This window comes from Malus sylvestris, chromosome 14, assembly GCF_916048215.2.
Source record: "Malus sylvestris chromosome 14, drMalSylv7.2, whole genome shotgun sequence".
Taxonomy (NCBI): Eukaryota; Viridiplantae; Streptophyta; class Magnoliopsida; order Rosales; family Rosaceae; genus Malus; species Malus sylvestris.
The window spans coordinates 10,578,478-10,602,777 of record NC_062273.1 but is presented as its reverse complement, the minus strand read 5'-3'; the positions used below and the strand labels follow the sequence as shown (position 1 = coordinate 10,602,777).

General features: G+C 40.8%; 3 protein-coding genes and 2 long non-coding RNA genes across 9 annotated transcripts; 2 read left to right on the top strand and 3 right to left on the bottom strand.

The window, feature by feature from the left end:
* Positions 1 to 1,516: 1,516 nt before the first annotated feature.
* Positions 1,517 to 3,206, bottom strand: LOC126599477 (putative disease resistance protein RGA4). The gene is made up of 2 exons (XM_050265866.1): positions 1,819 to 3,206; positions 1,517 to 1,687 (listed from the first exon to the last, which is right to left on the bottom strand). The coding sequence occupies exon 1, from the start codon at positions 3,029 to 3,031 to the stop codon at positions 2,132 to 2,134; it is 900 nt and encodes a 299-aa protein (XP_050121823.1). The 5' UTR covers positions 3,032 to 3,206; the 3' UTR covers positions 1,517 to 1,687; positions 1,819 to 2,131.
* Positions 3,207 to 6,886: 3,680 nt separating this feature from the next.
* LOC126599479 (uncharacterized) lies at positions 6,887 to 9,369 on the top strand. The gene is made up of 2 exons (XR_007615163.1): positions 6,887 to 7,418; positions 8,693 to 9,369. It is a non-coding gene; the product is annotated as an uncharacterized LOC126599479 (long non-coding RNA).
* Positions 9,370 to 14,093: 4,724 nt separating this feature from the next.
* LOC126599019 (amino acid permease 3-like) lies at positions 14,094 to 15,209 on the top strand. The gene has a single exon (XM_050265407.1). The coding sequence runs from the start codon at positions 14,094 to 14,096 to the stop codon at positions 15,207 to 15,209; it is 1,116 nt and encodes a 371-aa protein (XP_050121364.1).
* A 2,383-nt stretch (positions 15,210 to 17,592) lies between these two features.
* On the bottom strand, positions 17,593 to 18,609 carry LOC126599475 (uncharacterized). Its single transcript, XM_050265863.1, has 2 exons — positions 18,212 to 18,609; positions 17,593 to 18,098 (listed from the first exon to the last, which is right to left on the bottom strand). Exons 1-2 carry the CDS (start codon positions 18,222 to 18,224, stop codon positions 17,797 to 17,799), a joined length of 315 nt encoding a protein of 104 aa, XP_050121820.1. The 5' UTR covers positions 18,225 to 18,609; the 3' UTR covers positions 17,593 to 17,796.
* A 1,949-nt stretch (positions 18,610 to 20,558) lies between these two features.
* Positions 20,559 to 23,768, bottom strand: LOC126599478 (uncharacterized). Of its 5 annotated transcripts, none has more exons than XR_007615159.1 (7): positions 22,972 to 23,768; positions 22,139 to 22,589; positions 21,842 to 22,038; positions 21,613 to 21,741; positions 21,328 to 21,442; positions 21,120 to 21,245; positions 20,559 to 20,931 (listed from the first exon to the last, which is right to left on the bottom strand). It is a non-coding gene; the product is annotated as an uncharacterized LOC126599478 (long non-coding RNA). The 5 variants fall into 5 exon arrangements; XR_007615157.1 differs by having other exon boundaries at positions 21,365 to 21,442; XR_007615160.1 differs by having other exon boundaries at positions 21,365 to 21,442; positions 21,634 to 21,741.
* Between the last annotated feature and the right edge of the window lie 532 nt (positions 23,769 to 24,300).

Genomic DNA, 24,300 nt, shown 5'->3' with positions numbered 1-24,300 from the left:
TGGAAACCACGTCGTGGCCGTGGAAAAGGGCGGCAAGGCCCACCACGGCCCCCACGGTCCACCGAACAGAGGCCTATCCAAGGGAGGAAAATTGACCCAGAAGCACCAACATTTTGCCCCTAAGGCCCCAAGCTTCAAGAATAAGGGAAAAGTTATCGTTCAATTGGATTCCACTGAAATGAACATGTGCTACCACTGTGGATCAAAAGATCATTGGTTATGCGTATGCCGAGCTACCCCCGAGGCCATTGCCAAGTATCATTCTCATTGTGAGACTAACTTTGTGCATGTAGAACTTCCTGAAGATGCTACCACATTGATGGAGGTTTCAGATTTTCAAGAGGCATCCGCTCCTATGGACGAATAAATTTTAGACATGTTTTAGGGTGTTTTACCCCTAGTGTCCGAACCCACCAGGAATGGCCGAACTCCTCCCCTATTTTTCTAGGCTTATGGTTTTAATTTTCGAACAATGTTTCTAAGTATTTGGAATTATTTGTTTGGTTTTGGTTTTTTGAACTTTGGATAATTATTTTTATGGACTATTTCTCGAATTGATTAATTGAATGAATGGAATTACATTTATGCATGTGACTAATTCAATTAATCTATTTTTAGGTATGACTAGTAGGGAAGTTAGTTGTCTGGCTAATAGTGCAACTACGCACACCATATTGCATGAGAAACACGATTTTACTAACTTCGTACCTAAGAATGCACCTCTGACAACCCTCTCAGGCCCATTATACGGAAATGCACATATAATGTTGTCCAATGGTACTAAATTAACCATTAAAGAGGCACTATATTCTCCACGTTCCAAAAGAACGTTGATGAGTTTTAGAGATATTCGAGATAATCAATATCATGTTGAAACCACTGAAGAGAATGATTCTGAATATCTTTGTATAACTTCTTACGAATATGGCCGGAAGCGTATTCACGAGAAGTTGGAACATTTCCCGAGTCAGTTGTACATAACAACCATTTAAGCCCTCGAGACACACCATGTGGCCGGCCCTATGGCTGGGTTCCAGGACACTCTGCTACTTTGGCATGATCAAATAGTACACCCTGGAAGAGATATGATGCGCCATATCCTCAAAATATCTCATGGGCCTCACTTGAAATTATCCCGGCCATCCACTTTGCAAAGCATGTTCCTTGGGGAAGTTGAACATTCAACCCTAATTCCTAAAACAAAATGTTGTAAGAAAAATACTTGACCCACCTCATGAGTTGTATCACCTTGTTCACTCCTTACACCTATGTATTTTCATAGTAAAATTTTTTTAAGCAAAATCATTTATCTTCTTAATCTCATTTAAAGATCATCTTTATAAATACCAATCAAATCAGAGATCGTTAGTTTATTATATTGAACAAATCGAGCAGTGTTAGTACGAAATAAGTATCATGATGAATCGTCCATTTATTTGACACATAAGTATAGGCATTCACGCCTATATTATATTACTTGAAGAAAAAACATACAACGCCGAGGGGGGGGGGGGGGGACATAGTACCTAAACCTCGGCAATCAAAAGTAAAATCATATACAACCACTCCAAGTAGTCAACATGGCCATCACATATGGAACCCTAAAGGTGGACGCCCCCATTCACTGCATATTAGTGGGTGAGAAGCAAAAGTGTGGACGATGAAATCTTTGATCCGCATATGTCATCTGAAAAGAAAAAATAAAATGCTAGTGATGATGAATGAATTATAAAATTGAGAAACGAGATTGGCATTTGAATATTTCGTAGTTTATACTGAATTAGGCGACTGTAAATTCAAACAAGTTAGAAAACGCACCTTACTTAATACGAACGAATGGGATATGAGCAATATTCTTAGGCCAGTCCTCACCTTTTTCTTTCTCGCATCTTTCGCTTAAAATGGGGCAACGCCAAACTTGCAATTTATTTAAACAGGAGAGTCCACGAATCCCTTCTGGCAGTGATGCCAAATTAGAGCAATGATCAATTTCAAGTTGTTGTAGTGACGTGAGATTGCTTATTTCTTCAGGTAGTGATGCCAAGTTTGGGCAAAATGTGATCGAAAGCAATTGGAGTGATGTGAGGCTGCCTATTCCTTCCGACGTTAAACATTCCAAATTCTCAATTCCTTAGAGTGACAGATATGTTAATTTTGAGAGATGAGGGGAAGAAGAAGTGCCAGAAACATCAACACCAACATCATGTGTAATATCAGATGCTCCTCTAACAAACAAGGAATGAAGAACCTTCAAGCTGGTCCTATAGAGACGTATTCTATCCACATTTGGACACAGAGACATGGAAGATAGATTACGACAGTTCTGGATAATCAATGTAGAAAGACAGGGAAATGAAGGCAACGGGAAAAACAGATTTTCCGTTGATGAAGAAGAAGAAGCACTATTATGAGTGTGCACCCTCCACCATCCCTTCAGAACAGGGCAACTATACATGGAGAGCTTCTCCAAGGCGGGAAAGAATGACATCATCATCATCTCATCACTCATACTATTACTGCTGGCATTGTCTGCTATGTACTCCAACTTCTTCAAATGTGAAAGTTCAAGATACTTAAGCGAAGGCAAATGATCCAAGGGTGGAAGATTTTGGCATCTCTCACAGTAATGCGATCTGAGATTAATAATATTTATGAGAGAAGAAAACCAACTCGCAAACCTCAGACCACCATAAAACCACACGGACAACTCCTTTAGATTTGAATGGGGTTGCAATACTTCCATTGACATGATAATATCCTTCTCATCAACTGCGTTAACATCTTCTCCCCGTTTCCAATTTAAATTCAACGAATGGAGATGTTGTTTCTCGTTCACAAGTGCACCAACATTGGATTCTAACATCACATCTTTCACATGCCTCAAATTTATAATATCTAACTCTCCCCTTAATTCTTTAAGCCTTCTCAGTTCACCAAGACCAGCACTACCCCTCCACATGTAATTATTTTTGCTTAAAGCAAATGTACCCAATGTACCAAGACCAGTCAATTCACCAAGTCCACGTGACATTCGTGTCAATTCACCACACTTTTCCAAGATGAGATGCCTTAATTGATCATTTTTTAATGCCTCTAGGCAATTCCACAAGATTCATACAACCTGATAGATATAGTGTTTCCAAATTCGAAAGTCCAACTATCCAATTTGGAAGTCTCTTGATGGGATGACCACTAAGATCAAGATATCTCATATGTTTCATTTTTTTAAGATAATTAGGTAATTTTGTAAATCCTAAACCATTGCGACTCAACATACGCAATGACTTCAAAATTGAAACAATTGTAGTACAAAATGAATTACATAATGACTGCTCACCACTGTTCCAATATATTGGCCAAAGAAAAAGATAGTTCGTATCCCATTCTGACAAATGAATAGAAAATTTGAAAGTTACATGATGAAACTTTTCATGAAAATTCCTTTAGTTCAGATCAATTACAATGCTTCCGACCCCAACACTATGATTGCAAGTTCATTCATGAGATTGTGCATTTTACAACTTTTTATTATACTAAACTAATCTTTTTCTTCGTCTTGAAAAAACGATCTACACAACAATTCCATGTAATATACACAACATCCTCCAAACACTCGTTTTCTTCATATGACTTAATAAACCCTTGCGCCACCCAAAGTTGAATTAATCTTTGTACAGGGATTTCATAATCCGGTGGGAACATGCTACAATAAGCAAAATAATGCTTCAAATGTGATGGGAGCACATCATAACTCAATTTAAGTGCTGTTAAAATACCATTTTCTTTTTTATTTATTTTTGAAAGTTTTTTTTCTTTGAAATTCAACCATGTTTCGTGATGTTTGGTGCACAGCATCCCACTTATTGTCCTTATAGTAAGTGATACTCCTTGACATTTTCTTGCAACCTCCTTCTCAACTGCCTTAATTGTTAAATTATCTGGCTCTTTTCCATCTTTAAAAATCATTTCCTTAAATAAAGACCAACTTTGCTCTTCATTCAAACCGCTTAAGTTGTAGGATTTAGCTATGTATGATGCAGTCACAACGATTCCACTACGAGTGGTTAATAGTATTCTACTACCTTTTCCACCACCCATTAACAAGTACTTCAAGCTAAGCCATTTCTCTCAATTTTCATTCCACACATCATCCAACACAAGTAGGTACTTCTTCCCATCTACTTTTCTCCTAAGATCATTTTGCAACTGCTTTATCCCATTTTGTTCGGATTGAAGGATTTTCTTAACCACTATATCCAGCTCAAATACGTTAGAGATACATGTCCATATTTTCAACTCAAAATGATTTTGAATCGCCCCATTGTTGAATATGAGCTGGGCAAGTGCAGTTTTCCCCAATCCTCTAAATCCAAATATGAAAATGGTTGACATTCTCAGTTGAGATGGGATCCAACAAAAGTTGGATAATTGCCTTTTTATCTTCATCACTCCCTATAATAATATTTTCCTTGGGGACAAATGAGTGAGTGACCCTCTATCTTTTTATAAATGGTGTATCTTCATGATTTCCTTCTAAGACAAACTTTCTACAAGATTCAACCGCACGAAGCCTCTCGTTAATATTTTTTTTATCTTATGACACATCTTTAGCTTAAAAGCATGTTGATTTGAGTTAAAAAAATAAAAGGTGCACCAGTAAGAGTTTGAGTAGACATAATCATTATTTCGATAGAACTGTATTAATTAAGTTAGTAGAGTTTTGTAAAGGTAGGTTATATGAAACATTCAAAACAATAATGTAGAAAATTTATTGAAGTTAATTATGAGTTATTGAGAGATGTATTGAATGAGGATCCTCTCCAGATCCTCTTTGTGAGAATCTTAGGGATCCTCAAATCGTGTCCATTCATCGTACATCATGCAGTTAGAAATTATTTTAAATACTTTTATTTAAAATTAAACATGAACAGTACCTGACGAAAACTGACCGCACGATGTACGATGAATGGACACAATTTGAGGATCCTCGAGATCCTCACAAAGAGGATCTGGAGAGGATCCTCATTCAGATTTATTATATTCTTAATAGGTGGATATCAATAGGCATATGTGAGATTCAACCGCACAAAGCCTCTCGTTAATATCTTTTATCTAATGACCCATCATTAGCCCAAAAACAAGTTGATTTGAGCTAGAGAAGAAGAGGCGTACCTTCTTTTACAGCTTGGTATGGCCACGCATCATTTGTCTTCGCTGAGTTTCAGTATTAAATATCGAGCACGTCATTGGCTTCATAAACTGCATCTTCTACGCTTTGAAGCCACAGTTTGACTTCATTGTTGGCTTGCTTTTGCTCAGCATCAAGAAGAACAGCTTGGAATCCAGCAACTATCTCCTTAAGGTTCTGGAACTCAATCAATCCAATCTCTTGGAAAGCAAAAGAGCCTAGCATTCGAATGATCCGTTCTGCAATGTTGAAGAGAATTCCTTCCACCATTTCTTGGATGAAAAAACACAACTAAAGTGAAGTAGAAGCTTTGTAAGTCATTATATGCGCTTCTCTCATCCGAACACTCACACACCATTCCATGTATAAAATAAAAACAAAGACTAGTCAATATGCTACTGATGGTCTTGATAATTTATTCATCAATCCTCACAAATTATAGCCGTTGGTTCCTTTCCTTTTCCTCCACTTTGTGTTCCCACGCCACCACTTGACCACCCCCTTAAATCTAGGGAATTGGATACCTGATTCACTTTGTGGGAATCTTAGGATTCTCACATCTTAATCATTTATAATGTATCGTACGGTCAGAAATCATTTGATTTTTTATTTAAAATTAAATACAAATAGTATCTGACGAAAACTGACTGCACGATGTACGATGAACGGCTAGGATGTGGAGATCCCTAGGATGTAAGGATCCTCTTTCTAAATCTAACTCTCCCCCAATGTTGTGTCTCCCACTCATCGAGCCCACATGCTACTACATACCCGCCATTCGCACATTTGTACAGCCACCGATGCGCATTTCTACACCTAACACTTCCAAATAGAAGAAGGAACATTTTTGCTCATTATCATAGATTTTGGTATATGCCCTCTATCTACTTAATTAATTGACACGTGTCATTTCAATTAGTTTTGGATTTTTTTTTAATTTAAAAAGTAATATTTAATTGTAAAAGTTAACTAGAGTTAAGAACCCATTCATTCCAGTTCGTAGGGAAGGGAAGAGGTGAGGCAAGCCCATTCAATTCAACAAAGCCAGGCTTGAATGCACCTTTTATATAACATATTGTTGGATAAATATCAACAATCAATGATAATTTTATATATGCTAATAAATGATGAATACGAACAACTAACTTAACAGAGTGTGAACACGAAATAATATTACACAGAAAAAACTAAAGATCGAGGCTTGCGTACCGCAATGTCCTTGGAACAAATATTTCACCCCTACTCAGTGCTTGTAGTTCTACGGACGTCTACTTCACCAGGATTCAACGATCAAGTTAAAATTCCAGCACCGGAAAACTTAACTTCTGGTGAATTTCTTTGTGATTCTCTCAATAAGAATGCTTTAGATTGTAAAAGAAGAATTATGTTTTTCTGTGTTTTAAACCATGCAGATGGATGTATATATAATAGGATTATGCATGTTCGCAACAGATATGATAAAGGGTTGCATCTGTTGGGAGACATCTTCTCAGATGGGTGTTTACTCTGTGTGTTCTTTCACCACACTTCAAACTTCATCCAAAAAGAAATGAGTCTGTTGGTAAAAAATAATTAAATGATTAAATTCGAAATTAATTAAAGAATTTAATTTTCATAATTAATTATATATTAGGATAAATTACAAAGTAACCTCTCAGGTTTAAGGTGTATTACAACGTTATACAACATCTTTAAAACATTTCACTTTCATACCTCACGTTCTATTTTATTTCAAAATAATACCATTATATTTTCCATTCATTGATCCGTTAAACACTGACGTGGCTGCAACGTTTGTGTCACGTAGGTGCCAAATGTGTGCCATGGCAAAAAAAATTTATTTTTTTCTTAAAAACCTGAAACCCATTCCCTTTCCCCTCTCCGCAACCCCCCAACCCAAACCCTAAATCCATGTCTTCTCCGATCCACTCTTCCCTGTTCACCTCCCCGACCCACTTCGTCTTCCCCACTCTAGCACCCCCCTTCTCCCATCCTCCATCATCACCAACCCCGTCAATCAGCCCCCGGATCTTCTCTGCCTTCACCTTTGACAACACACTGCAGCCACCACGAAGCCTCGGGCTTCAGCAATCCCCGAGTTCAACAACACATTAAAGCCCCACAAAGCCCCGAAATCAATGACTTTGCTGCGGTTCTTCCTCCCTGCTACCTCGACAACATTGAACTTCTTCCCTACCATGACCACCATGTGGGTGTCGAAGACAGAGAGGTAACTCCGCCCCACCCCACATTCCTCTATTTTTTTTCTCCAACCACCAACACTGTAATAACCAATAATTCATTCTTCAGCCAATAGTTGTGCATCATTGCAAACCAACAACCCAAGCCTCTTAATTTCCCACAAATTAATCTCTTACTTTTATTCATTTCTAATTCTAAAGAGAAAGCTGAAGCTTTGAACTAAGAAAAATGGGGATTTGAGATTTCGTCTCCAGGACAACCATTTCGTTGAATTGGGATTTTTTTGGGGTTTTCTTCCTGCAACCCAAGTTTTATTTGCTTCAAAAAGCCATGGAATTTTTCAATCAACGGCGGTTGTGATTTCACTAATTTGTGAGAACACTGATTGTGGTAGCTAGCAGGGCGAAGGTGAGGGTTTAGGTTAGTTGGGAGAAAAGTGATTTTAGCTGTTTCATTTCTAACGAGGATGGGTGAGGTTACAGATAGACGAGGATGGGTGAGGTTACATAACACGAACCCAGAAACCTAGAAAAAGCATTTACAAACCCAGAAGCAATTGTCGGGCTCGGCGGGGATGGCGTCGAGGTGGGAGTTGAGGAGGAGGGAGGGGAGAGAGGGTTGGACATGGTGGCAGTGAAGAGCATCGGAGGTGGAGGGGTTTGGGCTCGGTGAAGGTGAGGGGGTCGGGAGGGGAGGGAGAAGATGGGTTCTGCGTTTTCTGGGTTTGTTTGGGTTTTTTTAAATTTTTTTTAATAATTTAAATAGTACTTAATTCAGGTTTATAAGAAAAAAATTTTAAAAAATAAATTTTTTTTTGCCACGTGATACACATTTGGCAACCACGTGGCATATATGTGGCAGCTACGTCAGCATTTAACGGATTTATGGATAGAAAATGTAACGGATGTATTATTTTGACAGCCACGTGGCATATATGTGGCAACTACATCAGCATTTAATGGATTTATGAATGGAAAATATAACGGATGTATTATTTTGAAATAAAATAATACTTAAGGTATAAAGTGATATGTTTTGAAGATGTAAGGAATTGAAATAGATCTCAAATCTGAGGTATGAAAATGTAAGTTACCCTATATATTAATTAGTACTCCCAAAACTCAATCCTAAGATTGAGCCCAATTTCATTTTCCATCATTTCAATCACTATTTATAAGGGATATAATCTTATAAAATGAGAAAACCTTTTAGGAATGATCAATGTGGGATAATGAAATTTCTACTCAAAATTTCCAACACATATTTCTCACCTAACAAGTCTTTCTTTCTTCATTTTTTAAGCTTCCCATTGGGAGGTTATGTTCCTTTTTGCTTTTTTTGCCAGGCGCAAAGGGCGGGGCGCGAAGCACCAATGAACATCTTAGAATGAAGGTTTTCCCATACACTATGAAAGATAAAGCTAAGACATGGTTGAATTCTTTAAGATCTGGAACTTTAACAAGTTAGACATAAATCCAAAACAATTCTTTGGAGAAATTCTTTTCGACTCAGGAGACCGAGACACTTAGAGATATAAGTGACTAAATAATCTCGATTTGAATAACTTTTTGTAGATATGATATTTAAATAATGAGTATGAAAATGAAGAGTTCCAGATATGAAATGTGTGTAACAAAGTTTCGTTAAAAGTAAAGGTAGATAAGGTCCCATAGAGTGGATGCAAGCATTGTTCATCTTGAAAAATGTTTTTGTTTGAGAATTTTCTGAAGATTAAAAATTAGAGAACTGAATAATTAAAAGTAGGGATGGAGACTTGGAACCGAAGCACGAACTAAATCGAACTGCACCGAAAGGTTTGGTTTTGTAGTTTTGAAATAATTTCGGTTTGAAATCAAACCACAAAGTCAGAAAACAGTTTGGTTTTGGTTTTGGCTTTGAAAACCGCACCAAAACCAAACCACACCACAAATGTAGAAAGAACTTTTAATTGAATAACCATATTAGATGTTATGTTTTAATTAGGTTTTGTTACACTCCATACATTTAAATAGTTGTTTCTTGCTCAATGCTGCTCTCGGTCTCATTTGGCATTGGGGAAACAAAACATTTTTCATAATACTGGGGACAAAACATTTTCATAATATGGGTTACCTCGTATGCATGTAAATCAGATTCAGATATATATGTTTTTTGTCCTCAATTTCTTTGATTGGGCGATTATTACTTTTCTTAGGCGCCGATGGCGGGTTCTGGGTAAGGTGCTGAAGGCTTCAATTTTGGTTTTTTTAGATGATGAATGTGAAATGGTAAAAGATATTGACTACGGTACCTTAATTTGTAAAAAATGGTTTATTTTGGTTGAAAATATATTGGTATAAAATGATAGTGTATCAATTTGTTTCATTGTTATTTACTCAAATTCTATTTGATTTGGCTAGGCCTTTTCTAATATTTATGTGAGCACTAGTACAAAAAACAATTTGCGCGATGCATGTCCTTCGTCGCACAAAAATTAGCCAAACAAAACCTTCATCCCGCACCAACCGTCGCACCAAGGCAGTGACAGCAAGGTTTGCACGACAAAGAAATAACCTACGTCGCACAAAGTAGTTTTGTACAACATTACGTCGCACAAAGTAGTTTTGCGCGACACAGGTCCCTATGTCGCCAAAGTAGTTTTGCGCGACATAGGTTATACATCTTGCATGACCTAGGTTACTTCTTTGTCGCGCAAACCCTTGTTTTTAATTTTTTTTTTTTTTTTGGCAAAAATATTTTTTATTTAATTTTTAACAAATATTGTAATGAAATTCTAAACAATAATTAATAAACCAAGAAAAAGTATTTAATTATAAAATATATGAAAATGTACATACAAGATGTCTAAACAAAAATGAAAAAACTATAAGTAGTGTTCTAGGTTTGATACATCAAGCTATTGGGTATTGGCTAGGCGAAATGGCTGGGAGGTTGAAGGTGTGACTAGAAAATACAAAAACTAAATTACAAAGGTTTCCGGTTGCAGTTTCTCTATCGGCAAATCGACCGTAAGTTTTCTAAAATCTTTAACCAAGCAAAAGTTTCGATAATATCTCTCCCATGGTGGATGTGTCACCTTCATTATCCATCTCCACGCCAGATTCTAGGATTGCAGCATCTAGCACTACTTTTCGCAATCTCGTAGACATTTTCATCAACTGTACCCTTAGTGACTAGCTTGTAAAAGACATTGTAGACATCGAAATTTCGGTAAATAAATGTTGACCGATAAATCAAAGTGTCAACGCTCATGTATTACATAAATTTTACACGTAGCGTGTGACTCAACGAAAATTGAAATGAGTTGGAAAAGTCATCAAATAGGACACGTGTCAACACCTAGCAGAAACGACTTATTTCATCTGGGATATTATATTCAAAATTAGGCCTTGGAAAATTCTATAAATACAAGCCTATTTCATTCATTTAGGGAGGACCAATTCATATTACACCTTGAAGCTCTGAAGCTCTGAAACTCCGAAGCTCTCAAGCATCCAGGTTCCCGAAGAATCAAGAAAGCGTTCTTCGTTCATCGTTCATCCTAAGACCAAGTCCCAACGGCCCTTTGGATCAACAATCATCCACCAATTCAAGATCAAGCCCCGACAGCCCTTGAAGAAAGCACCATCGTTCATCATCCGTTCATCCAAGATCAAGCCCCAACGGCCCTTTGGATCAACAACGTCGACAAATCCACACATCCAACCGTTCTTCAAGATCAAGCCCAAAAGCCCTTGAAGATCCGTTCATCACTGTTCTTCAAGACCAAGCCCAAAAGCCCTTGGAGATCCGTTCGTCACTGTTATTCAAAGATCAAGCCCAAAAGCCCCTTTGAAGATCCGCTCAAATCCACCTTCAAAGATCAAGCCCACGGCCCCTTGAAGAAACTTCCAACAGTTCATCCAAGATCAAGCCTCGACGGCCCTTGGATCAAGGAAACATCCACAAATCAATACCTTACGGAGATCGAATCAGATGATCAAAATAGAGAGAGATTGTAACCCAAAATCATCAAATACAAATATTTTGTTTGTGCACGTTGTTCTTGTCTCTTTCGTTTCAGGAATTTTCCGTGTTCACAAATTGGCACGCCCGGTGGGATCATCTCTACCTCTCATCTATTTCTCCATTCAAAGAATCCAAGCACACCTCAAAGTCAATGGCATCAAGCAAGGGACAAGCCGTTCTTACAACCACTGAGGGAAGGATCTTAAGCACTTCTGCCGCAAATGGACGATCCGTTGGCGCCACAACCGCTCCTCAACATGCCACTTCAAAATTGGTGCCGCTAAAAGAGCAAGGTGAGCATCCAAGGTGTGAGTCTGTCATCAACCTGACCTCGCTGGGGGCACCGAAGCATGATGCTGAGGCACATAAGATGACATCCCAAAGCAGCCAACGACGTTTTTCATCAGCATCCTGGATGTCTAAAGGAAAATCACGTCTATTGGTCGCACAAGTCATGACTATCGGCGTTACCTCCGTTGAAGAACAACTGGCTCAGATGAATGAAGTAATCGCAAGGCTAACCCGAACTGTGGAAGAAAAAGACTTGCAAATCGCTGCACTCGTCAGCCGACTGGAGCCACAGGACGACGAGAACCCTAACCCAGAAGATGAGCCTCAGGTGGAGAAAAACGATGCGAAGCCCGAGCCAGACCAAGCAGCGGCACTCATGGGATCTCTTTCTATCCAGCAGCTGCAAGAGATGATCACCAACACCATCAAGGCACAGTACGAATGGAGCTCAAATACCTCCGGGTTGTACTCAAAGCCGTATTCAAAGAAGATCGACGCCTTAAAGATGCCGATGGGTTATCAACCACCAAAGTTCATGCAATTTGATGGAAAGGGAAACCCGAAACAGCACGTTGCCCACTTCGTTGAAACTTGCAACAACGCAGGAACCGAAGGGGATTACCTCGCCAAGCAGTTTGTGCGCTCGCTGAAAGGAAACGCCTTTGAGTGGTACACAGACCTAGAGCCTGAGTCCATCAACAGCTGGGAGCAGTTAGAGCGGGAATTTCTCAACCGCTTCTATAGCACCCGCCGCACTGTGAGCATGCTAGAGCTAACGAGCACAAAGCAGTGGAGGGATGAGCCAGTCATTGACTACATCAACAGATGGCGCACTCTAAGCCTCGACTGTAAAGACAAGCTCTCGGAGACCTCTTCAATCGAGATGTGCATCCAAGGCATGCAATGGGGTTTGCAATACATCCTTCAAGGCATTAAACCGCGGACCTTCGAGGAATTGGCCACTCGCGCCCATGACATGGAGTTGAGCATCGCCCATCATGGGAAGAAAGAACCGATCGCCGACTACAAGAACGACAAAGTTCTGGGGACAAAGGTGGAAAAGGCTGCATGGAAACCCACCAAGGAAGCGATGACGGTCAACACATCTCCCGTCAAAATATCCACACGAGGCAAGGCGATTCAAACCGAAGCTTTTCGTGATCAAGAGATGCGTAGATGCACTTTGAAGGAGCTTGAGGAGAAGACTTATCCATTCCCCGACTCTGATGTGGTTGCCATGCTAGATGATCTGTTGGACAAGAAGGTGATCAGTTTGCCTGAGTGCAGACGGCCGGAAGAGATGAATCGTACCGACAGTCCAAGATACTGTAAATTCCACCGCTTCATCAGTCATCCGACAGAAAAATGTTTCGTGCTGAAAGATCTCATCATGAAGCTGGCTCAGAAAGGAATCATCGAGCTAGATCTTGACGAAGTGGCGAAGTCAAACTATACCACCTTCACTTCTGGCTCTTCCGACTCAAAGTTTTCACCTCAATCGCTGGGGGCATCGTCCAAGACAAGCAAAATTGAAGGATGGACTCAAGTCACTCCTAAGAAATTGCACAAGAAGCATACGTCTCCTCCACAAGGCCGCCAATCGGAAAGGGGGCAAAGCAGCTCTTGTCAACCTTCAAAGCAACGTGAACGTGTTGAAGATGATGAAATTTTGACATATAGATCGTCCATCCCCATCACGATGCGTGATTTCTTGCCCGAAGACTTCTTCAATCACTCGGTCAAGGCTCCTTGCTATGAAGATTGTGAGGAACACCTCTCCAAAATTGCTTGACAAATTCACCATGCTCCTTGTTCGCACGAGCCTAAACTGCACGAACCAAGGCTCCTCGCCTGCACGAGCCTAAACCGCATGGCACAACGCTCCTGGTCTGCACGAGCATAAAAGGCAACACCAACGCTCCTTGCCTACACGAGCTGAAACTGCAACACGGCACCAAATGCTCCTTGTCTGCACAAGTTGAAACTACAAACGACACCAACACTCCTTGCCTGCATGAGTTAAAATTGCAAACGGCACAAAAAAAAGAAAATACCAAAAAAAAAAAAAAAGTATGTATTTGAACTACGTTACGACTTGATCTCTTCTTTGGAAGGGTACGTAGGCAGCTCGAGCATTCAATTTCGAGTTCAGTCACATCAAAATAAAGAATAAGAAATTTTATTAAAAGTTTGATGTTATTACAATTTCTTTGTACAAAAAAAAAGAAAAGAAAAAAACCACTACAGCTTTTAAAAAAAATATATATATATATATGCCTCAGAAGCAGATCAAATAACATCTGCAATTCCAACAGGCCCAAGCCTTCCTTCATTTCACAGCCGTCGGATCCCATGAAAAGGCCAAGTTTCTCTCTCAACTTGACAACCCATCTCTCCAAAACCAATGAGCCCAGCCACAAATCCAGGCCCAGGCTTCGACTTGTCTTCTTCTCCCAGCTATTCTCGGCCCACGGAGCTCAAATCCAGGCCCAACTCCCCAAGTTTCTCTCTCAACTCATTTATCCTCGGCCGACGTCGCAGACACCAGCAGCTCCACCACCACCAAGTTTTTGATATCTCAGTTGATGTTCCTCCACAAGGAGGCTCTAAGTACTTTGATGAAGATGGCCGTCTCAAACGAACGGGAACTGTTTGGACTTCAAGTGCTCACATAATTACTGCTGTGATTGGTTCTGGAGTTCTGTCCTTGGCTTGGGCCACAACTCAGCTTGGATGGGTTGCTGGCCCTTCTGTGATGCTCTTGTTCTCTTTCGTTACCTACTACACTTCGACTCTCCTGTCTGCATGCTATCGTTCCGGAGATTCGGTCACTGGGAAGAAAAACTATACTTACATGGATGCTGTTAGATCTAATCTTGGTGGAGCTAAGGTTAAAATTTGTGGATATGCTCAGTACTTGAACCTTTTTGGGGTTTCCATTGGTTACACAATTGCTTCATCCATAAGTATGATGGCAATAAAGAGGTCTAATTGCTTCCACAAGAGTGGTGAAAAAAATCCATGCCATATTAACAGCAACCCTTACATGATCGCTTTCGGTGTCACAGAGATCATATTTTCTCAGATTCCGGACTTTGATCAGCTGTGGTGGCTCTCCATTGTTGCTGCAGTCATGTATTTCACTTACTCAACCATTGGAATAGGCCTTGGAATTGCTCAAGTTGCAGAAAATGGAAAAGTCATGGGAAGCATGACCGGAATAAGCATTGGGACTGTGACTGCAACCGAAAAGATGTGGAAGAGCTTCCAAGCACTCGGTGACATAGCTTTCGCCTACTCATACTCTCTCATCCTAATCGAAATTCAGGACACAATTAGATCCCCCGCAATGCAACATCAGAGGCCGCTTACCAGACTCCATCGGAAACCTCGTCTCGCTGATGAACCTCGATTTATCAACGAATTTCCTATCCGGTCCGATTCCGGCAAGCATTGGTGGATTGAGGAGTGTGACGCAGATCGAGCTGTACGAAAATCACCTATTTGGCGAATTGCCTGAGAGTATTGGAAACCTGACCTCTCTGAACTTAGATCTGTCTCTGAACGCCTTCACCGGAAAAATCCCAGAAACAATTGCAGGACTGCAATTGGAGTCTTTGAATCTCAATGACAATCTCCTTTCCGGCGAGCTTCCTCCGATCTTGGCCTCCAATCCGAAACTGCGGCGGTTCAAGATCTTCAACAACAGCTTCTCCGGTTCCCTCCCGGAAAATCTCGGCCGATATTCTGATTTGGCAGAAGTCGACGTCTCGACGAACACGTTTTCCGGCGAGCTGCCGAAGTTCCTCTGTTACCAGAAAAAGCTCTGAAATTTCATCGTAAGGGCGAACCTGTTTTGTGTCCGGTGTGTTGGTCGGAAAGATCAGAACCGAATGGACTATGACCCAAATCAATCCAGTGTGAATTGTCTGATGACTCGACCTCACCAAAGATCCCCTGCTGCCAAACCCTTTTGTCCCTCTTCGGAATCTCCCTCCGTTTCGGTCCGATGCAGATGGGTAGTCGTCGGCAGCTCTCTCCGGCGAAGATAGCGGAGTCAACGATGGAGACCGTACATTGACATCCCCAAACGGCGTCGTATAACGCGTGACTGAGGGCTCCGGCAGTTTGGGCTCTTCTGATCTTCTGTTGGGACTCAAAATCACCGGAGGCGAGAGACTGATAGAGTGTGATCGAGGCGGTGAACCCAATTCGGAAGACGAGCAAGAACACGAGGTGGTTTCGCTGCTTCTTCGGTCAAATACGCCCCCGCCACAGGTCCCTCGACCACCATCGTTCCGCCACTTGCTCGCATCGACGAGTGCAGCGTCGTCACCGACGAGACCAGAAAGGTCTTCAAAAGCTTCTACTCCAACGATGATGACAAGATCTCCGTCAAAATCCGAGTCCCGACCTCCCCAAAGCCGAGCAATTTCGATGATGCGGTCTCCACTTCTTTGCCGCAACATCCTCAACAGCACCAGGACCTCCATCGCTGTCCTTGCCCTTCAATGGAAGCTCGGGCAGCCCCTCCTCCTTTGTCATCTCTCGAGCTCGGCCTGGGTTTTCACCCACAAACCCAGGCTTGCATAGCATCGTATATAAAGAAAAAAAAAAAATTTAAAAAATAATAAAATAATAAAATAAAAAAATAAAAAAATAATATATATATATATATAGGAATTGCTTAAGGGGAGGGATCCCCATTTTTTCAAAAAAAATGGGGACACGCTCCCCACCGTTGGATTTGACTTAAATGAAATCCTGTGGTTGAGATTCTATGGCCTGTGTTTTAATCTCAACCACACAATTTCATTAAAGTCAATCTAACGGTGGGGAGCGTGTCCCCATTTTTTTTGAAAAAATGGGGATCCCTCCCCTTAAGCTCCCTGTATATATATATCATGGTGAGTATAAGGGCCATCATTTCATTAGTGATGGTGGGTGTGAGCACTACCGAAAGCAGAAAAGAAGAAATATATATATATATATATATATATATATATATATATATATATATAATATATATAAAAAAAAAAAAATTATCTCTGGTGCGTCTGGCACCATGATTAAAGAAAAAAATGTTTGATGGATGGTGCATTTGGCACCATGTGTAAAAAAAAAAAAAAAAAAAATAAAAATTGAGAAGTCCATTTTATTTATTTAAATTTGCATGATACATACGTTAAAAAAAAAAATCAAATCAAATCAAATCAAATTTACAAGAAGGGATCTTCAAGGACGATTAAGTGGCACCTCACCACTCGGCAGAGCTCTAGGAAGAAGAGGCGCCGGAGGTTGACTGTTTGAAGCCTCATCACTCGGCGGGACCTTAGGAGGAGGAGGCACGGAAGGTTGATCATTTGAGGTTTCATTACGCGGTACAGCCCCAGAAGACGAAGGCAAATGCTGCTGGAACAAACCCACAAACCTCCGATGATCAAGTAAAATCTGACCATCAGATTCCTGCATCTGGTCAATCTTCCTCTTCATGTTTGTCGCATAGCTATGTGCGAGCTTATGCAACTGTTTATTCTCCTGCTTGAGCCCTCTAATCTCCTGTTTGAGACTCGTCACTTCAGCCGCCAATGATTCAACTTGACGGGTTCGAGCAAATAGGCGTTGGGCCATATTAGACACAGAACCTGCACACTGCACACTGAGAGCCAGAGAATCCTTAACAGCCAACTCATCAGACCGTTTGGAAAGTAGTCTGTTATCTCTGGGAGTGACAAGGTTTCGGGCCACCACCGCAGCGGTCATATCATTCTTCACCACCGAATCCCCAACGGTAAGAGGACCAGTAGGGGATATGAAGGATGGGCGCCATATGTTGTCTGGAGAAGGTGGGACTACCTCTTCATCAAGGTTCAAATCAAAACGACGATCGGAGGGTCCAGACATTTTCAAAGGTGTTGAAGAAAGAAGAGGTCGGACAAATCAAGACCTTAGAAATGCAAGAAGGGAGTTTCTACAAGCGAAAATTCAAGTGTGCTTTGAAACGAACAGCGTGCCTCTATAAAAAATCAGCACTCGACGGGATTTCAGAGATCGAAGAGGCGAGCTCAGAATTCGAAAGAGGCCATTCAAAGATCGAAGAGGCAAGCTCAGAAATCGGAGAAGCATCTTGCTTTTCCAGACGCGTCGGCACCTGTCACGCGCAAACTCATCTTTGCGAAAATCACGGGCAATTTGTCGAAGCGCCGATCCCAGATATCGAAGAGGCGCCAGTCTTTTTCAGCCACGTCAGCACCCATCACACGCAAACTCGGCTTTGCGGAAATCACGGGTAATTTGTCGAAGTGCCGATCCCAGTTATCGAAGAGGCGCCAGTCTTTTTCAGCCGCGTCATCACCTGTCACATGCACACTCAGCTTGGCGGAAATTACGGACAATTTGTCGAAGATTTCTGATAAAGAAGAAAGCACGTGAAGCCATATAGATCAATCACGCATTGGTTGCCGACACGAGTGAAAGAATAGTACCTCTACAGGTATCAAAGAACTTCCTATAATGGTCTACCTTCGCCTTCCATAGCAAGGCAGACATACAGAGCATTTCTTCATCTCCAAAAAATGCTTTCCCAACGAAGCCTCTCGAGTCATTCAATGTTCCTTATTCCTTGGGGTACCTCTGCAAGCCAATGACTCCAAAGCAAAAGTATCTCATATCACCAGGGTAGAAAGCAAGAGTATCTCATATCATGCGTTCTCCCTGTCCTTTCCTTTGTCCTTGTTCTTACCTACAAAGACAAGGATAAAGAAAACAATATGCCGGAACTTCCACTCAAACTCGGGTAAGGAACCGACTGCTTGGAACCCTTCCCTGATTGCCTACCTAGCACTGCTCTCGAGTACTCGTTTCCCACTGCTGCTGTACTTCCAAAGAAGCTGCCACATCTGCCTGGAGAACAGATAAAGCAAGTGAAAACGATACCTTGCAGCATGTGGAGACAAGGTGCAGAAGGAGCAAGTAGAGAAGAATGCAGTCTGCACAGTCAACTCAGCAGAAGGAGTCCGAGCTGAAGAACTCAAAAAGCTGCCATATCTGCCTGAAGAAACAAGCAGAGAAGAATGCAACATGCTCAGTCAACTCGGCAGAAAGAGTCTGAGATGAAAAAAAAACTCGTTTTGACCCTCAAATTCTTGGGTCGACTTACTAGGCGTTGTGGGCTGCACGTGCCGATTCACCACCCTTGAATCGAATCCTTAAAGATCAAGTCACCAACTGGAAGAAAAGCCCATCAATCTTGAAGATCATACCGTTGACCAAACTGCTCAGGCGCGAATTTAGAAAGATTGAACAAAGCAACAAGTCGTCACCTTCACCTCGTGCCTGCTTGCCTTGTGTTCGAGTCAACCTTCAAGAATCAAGCCTCAACGGCCCTTGAAGAAGTTTCCAGCCAAATTCAAGATCAAGCCTCGACGGCCTTTGAGGAAATCGCAAGTCCGATTCAAGATTAAGTGTCTACCACCCTTGAATCAAAACCTAGTTCAAGAATAAGTTATGGAAAATCAACAATTGGAGGAATCCAGAAAATCCTCCAACCCAGTTCAAGATCAAAGCTGTGGAAAGTCAACAAGTGCAACAAAATACGTGCCGATTCATCCATTACCAAAGCCAATGATCATCTACCACATGAAGCTCCTTGTGGTCCAATTTCAACCTTCAAGATCAAGCCTCAACGGCCCTTGAAGAAATTTCAAACAAAAGTTCAAGAACGAGCCTCAACGGCCCTTGAAGAAATTTCAAACAAAAATTCAAGAACAAGCCTCAACGGCCCTTGAAGAAATCTCAAGCCCAATTCAAGATCAAGCCTCAACGGCCCTTGAAGAAATCTTCAGCCGAATTCAAGATCAAGCCTCGACGGCCCTTGGATCGACATCTACAGTAAGGGACTTCAAAACGCATCTCCTACACGTGACAAGCACATGTATACGACGTGCCTTGAAGTGGGGGCATTTGTAGACATCGAAATTTCGGTAAATAAATGTTGACCGATAAATCAAAGTGTCAACGCTCATGTATTACATAAATTTTACACGTAGCGTGTGACTCAACGAAAATTGAAATGAGTTGGAAAAGTCATCAAATAGGACACGTGTCAACACCTAGCAGAAACGACTTATTTCATCTGGGATATTATATTCAAAATTAGGCCTTGGAAAATTCTATAAATACAAGCCTATTTCATTCATTCAGGGAGGACCAATTCATATTACACCTTGAAGCTCTGAAGCTCTGAAACTCCGAAGCTCTCAAGCATCCAGGTTCCCGAAGAATCAAGAAAGCGTTCTTCGTTCATCGTTCATCCTAAGACCAAGTCCCAACGGCCCTTTGGATCAACAATCATCCACCAATTCAAGATCAAGCCCCGACAGCCCTTGAAGAAAGCACCATCGTTCATCATCCGTTCATCCAAGATCAAGCCCCAACGGCCCTTTGGATCAACAACGTCGACAAATCCACACATCCAACCGTTCTTCAAGATCAAGCCCAAAAGCCCTTGAATATCCGTTCATCACTGTTCTTCAAGACCAAGCCCAAAAGCCCTTGGAGATCCGTTCGTCACTGTTATTCAAAGATCAAGCCCAAAAGCCCCTTTGAAGATCCGCTCAAATCCACCTTCAAAGATCAAGCCCACGGCCCCTTGAAGAAACTTCCAACAGTTCATCCAAGATCAAGCCTCGACGGCCCTTGGATCAAGGAAACATCCACAAATCAATACCTTACGGAGATCGAATCAGAGGATCAAAATAGAGAGAGATTGTAACCCAAAATCATCAAATACAAATATTTTGTTTGTGCACGTTGTTCTTGTCTCTTTCGTTTCAGGAATTTTCCGTGTTCACAGACATGACAGGTTATAATCCTACAATTTTCTATTCAAGTTTATGACTCAAACCAATACCACATTATAAAAGCAGGGAAGAAGGGGTGGGGTTAAACCTGACAGGTGCTTCTCTCAGAGCGATAAGCATAGGTGAGGAGGGAGATTGGGAAATTAAAGAAGGGCAAACCTGTTTATGGTAACAGGCTTCACTTGGCCGATGCGATGACAATGATCTTCTGCCTGTCGATCAATTTGCAGGTTGAAATCCATATCATGAATAACTACGGTATCAGCTCTAACCAAGTTCAAACCCTGGCCTCCAACTCTTGTGGACAGCAAGCAAGCAAATATAGAAGTGTCATTATTGAATGTATCAACCATCGTCTGCTCTTGTGGCCTCTAGCTCTTGCTGACATTCGGAAGATACGGGTTAACAGACAAGAAACACAACTTACAACATATGAGGTAACAATTCAATTAACCACAATCAACAAGTGGAACTGAGCAAGCCAGATTATAAAACAGATATACCATGTGGCAGGGCACATTTTCTTATGATAAGAACAATCTGTAAATGTGATAAAAGTACACCAGTACCTTCCATCAAGTCGTTTGTATGTAACACAAAGTCCACCCCAAAATATCAAGCATTGATGTCCACTGGCTGAAAATCAGAACACGATGCCCAGCTAGCTTCAGTGAAGGAAGAAGTTCAGTCAATCACTAATATCATTAACAAGAAAACTCTCCTCAGTTTTGAGCAAAGAGTATCATATGACAACTCTCTCCAAATTTTGACTCATACAAATTGGTTAGTGAAGTTATTAAAGTAGGCATTATACCTGAGATTTTGAAGAAAGCAATGCATATTTGTCTGGAAGCAATCCTTTCTTATCAGAGACACCAATATACAGCAAAAGCTGCAGAGAGAGAGAGAGCATACACAATATCAACATACAATATGTAATCTGCTACACAAGCACAGGCACCGAACACTGTACACCCCAGATAATCAAATCTTTCCAAAACATTGATAGTAATGCATCAAAATTTGAAAGACAAATTCATTTTCAAGAAGTTGAGAAAATACCCGGATGGATAAAGAAGTCACCATAATTCTTAAGTTCCCCAATTACTTTGTCTAATGCAACTTTCTGGCAAAACGAATAACATCCTCATCACTGTAAATACGCCTTACTAGTAAAGGATGATTTGCAATCTAGAGAATGAGAAAAGAAAAAAGGAACAATAAGCAAACATATATACAATCTGAACACAAAACTGGGATATCAAAAACATGAAAGTCGAGACAGACGCACCTTACGAAATTGAACAAAATAGTTGGAGATCTGCCGAGAAGAACCTTAAGAATACTGTTCGAGTTAACCTCTGAAGTTTTTGCAATACGAGCTTGTGAAGCTGCCCGATACTCTTGAATGGCTTCTTTATAGGCGTCGTCTTGTTCCTTGTCCATTATAACATACTCAACCTGCATTACATTTCTCAGCTTTTTTTTCTAAAACATAAAAGAATAATCAAAAGAGAATGAAAAACACAAGAACATGAAAAATCAAGAACCTAATCCTAAAATGACTAGGCATAAAGTCATAACATACTCGCTGTATTTTAGGAACAAGTTGTTGCATAACATCAGATTTTAAGCGTCTCGAAATAAAGGGTCCCACTGGAATCGTCAGCCCAAGGGTAAAATCCACGATCTTCTTCATGGAAGATGTATTATCTTCCACAGAAGTGTACTGTTTCCCATTAGAATCGCCATCTAATAAAGAACTTTTCCCAACCCTATTCTCTGCCAAAGTTGGACAATCTACAGATGGGAGGTGTAGAGTTGAAAAAGGCCTGCCCAGGAGGTCATTATTCCTCGATCGGTACGTTTTCACGAGGATGTAGAGAAGTTAGATTGGTTGGTATAGGTGGGAAACGATCCTTGTCAACTTAAGGCTCAAGGCCTTGTTTCTAGCGCTGCATGAGGTCAAAGGCAGCCCAACCACCAGACTTAGCTTCATCCCTTGACATCCGCCTAATGAACATATATAGAATATAAAACTGACCAAAAACAAAAATAAAGAATATAAGCAACAGTCATCACAAACCAAGTAACAGCATGATGTACAGGTTACTTTGCTAGTAGACAAGTCCGTAACTTGCACCAAACATACAAAGAAACTGGAGATATTAGATCCAAAACTAGCATGAAAGTGATTATAGAGCTCGAAATTTAACAACCTCAAATTCATGTTCATCTCACTATACAATCAAAATTCTGGAATACGAAGTATAAAACAAGTACTTGTATGAAAAAACCGCAAATGGTTGTCTAGAATTCCAAAAGTCCTATATAGAAAATAAGAATTTCAAGCGCGAAAGAAAACTAAAAAATAAGTTAACGGAGAGATGAAACCCATGAATTGGAACATCCAAAAAGTACCTTCCTTTATATATAAATATGAAATCCGAGAACTAGGTGTTATCTGGGAAAAGCACACCAGGCGTTAATCGATCTGACGGCTGATACTTTGAAAGGATTGCAGGAGATACGACGACTTTCTTGGCTGATTCCCGCGGCCCAATTTCGCATCTCATATCCATAACCTAACTGAGATTTGCAGAAATACAATCCCACAAGGATAGAGAGATTCTTCAAGCTGAAAATGCTTTTTTAGTCATCTTCTCTCAAAGCCATCGAAGAGAGAGAGATAGCCAAGGGGGTGGAAGCAGCGGAAGAATTATGAGAGGCACAAAGGAAGTTTCTTTTCAGATTTTAGTTTCCCCCGGCCGTTCGACTACAAAATCAATAGAAATCCAAGTAACTTATCAAGAAACATATGAAATTATTAATTGATTTCAATTCTTAGTTGTTTCTAGTTTCACCAATTGGACCGCCACAATTTTAAGAACTTGCGAGATCTAGGTATACATTCTGACGTAATATGAAATTACAGGAAATTTGTGCTTGGTTTTGGCAAAATCTGCCAACCACTTTACCATATGACTAAGAAGGATGGGTTATTGTGGACCACAGCAGCTGAAGTAGCTTTCCATAAGCTCAAGGATACTATGACCTCTCCACAGGTCCTTGCTTTGCCTAATTTTACCCTATCATTTGAGTTGGAATGTGATGCCTCTGATAATGGCATTGGTGCAATTCTACAGCAACAAGGGAGACCAATTGCATTTACTAGTCGAGCCTTGGGGCCTAAGAATCAATCTCTCTCCACCTATAAGCGAGAACTCATTGCAATTGTACATGCTGTCAAGAAATGGCAATCATATCTTCAGGGTAGGCATTTTATAATCAAGACTGATCACTACAGCTTGAAATATTTTCTAAACCAAAGGGCTCATACAACATTCCAACAGAAATGGGTTTCTAAATTGATGGGATTCGATTATGAAATTCAATTTAAGAAGGGTGCTGATAACACAGTTGATGATGCCTTCTCTAGAAGACAAGTCACAGATCATGACACTCAGTGTTCTAATGGGGTAAATCATTCATCCATGAGTTGTCAAGCTATCTCTTACCCCTATTTTGGGTGGTTGGATCAATTGAGAAGATACAATGAAGAAGATGCTTGGATCAAGCAGAAAAGGGCAGAGGTTACAAACTTTGGGAGTGGAATAGTCAGTGGTTCTAAGTTAGCCCATTATCATATTGATAATGGCTTACTCAAGTACAAGTCCAGGATAGTAATCAGCCCCAACTCCACTTAGAAGCTTAAGTTGTTGGCTGAGCATCATTCAACACTTGCAGTAG

What these genes read in the sequence shown, in the direction of transcription:
- LOC126599477 (XM_050265866.1), bottom strand. Translation starts at nt 3,031, where the DNA reads ATGTCACGTGGACTTGGTGAATTGACTGGTCTTGGTACATTGGGTACA.
- LOC126599019 (XM_050265407.1), top strand. Translation starts at nt 14,094, where the DNA reads ATGAGCCCAGCCACAAATCCAGGCCCAGGCTTCGACTTGTCTTCTTCT.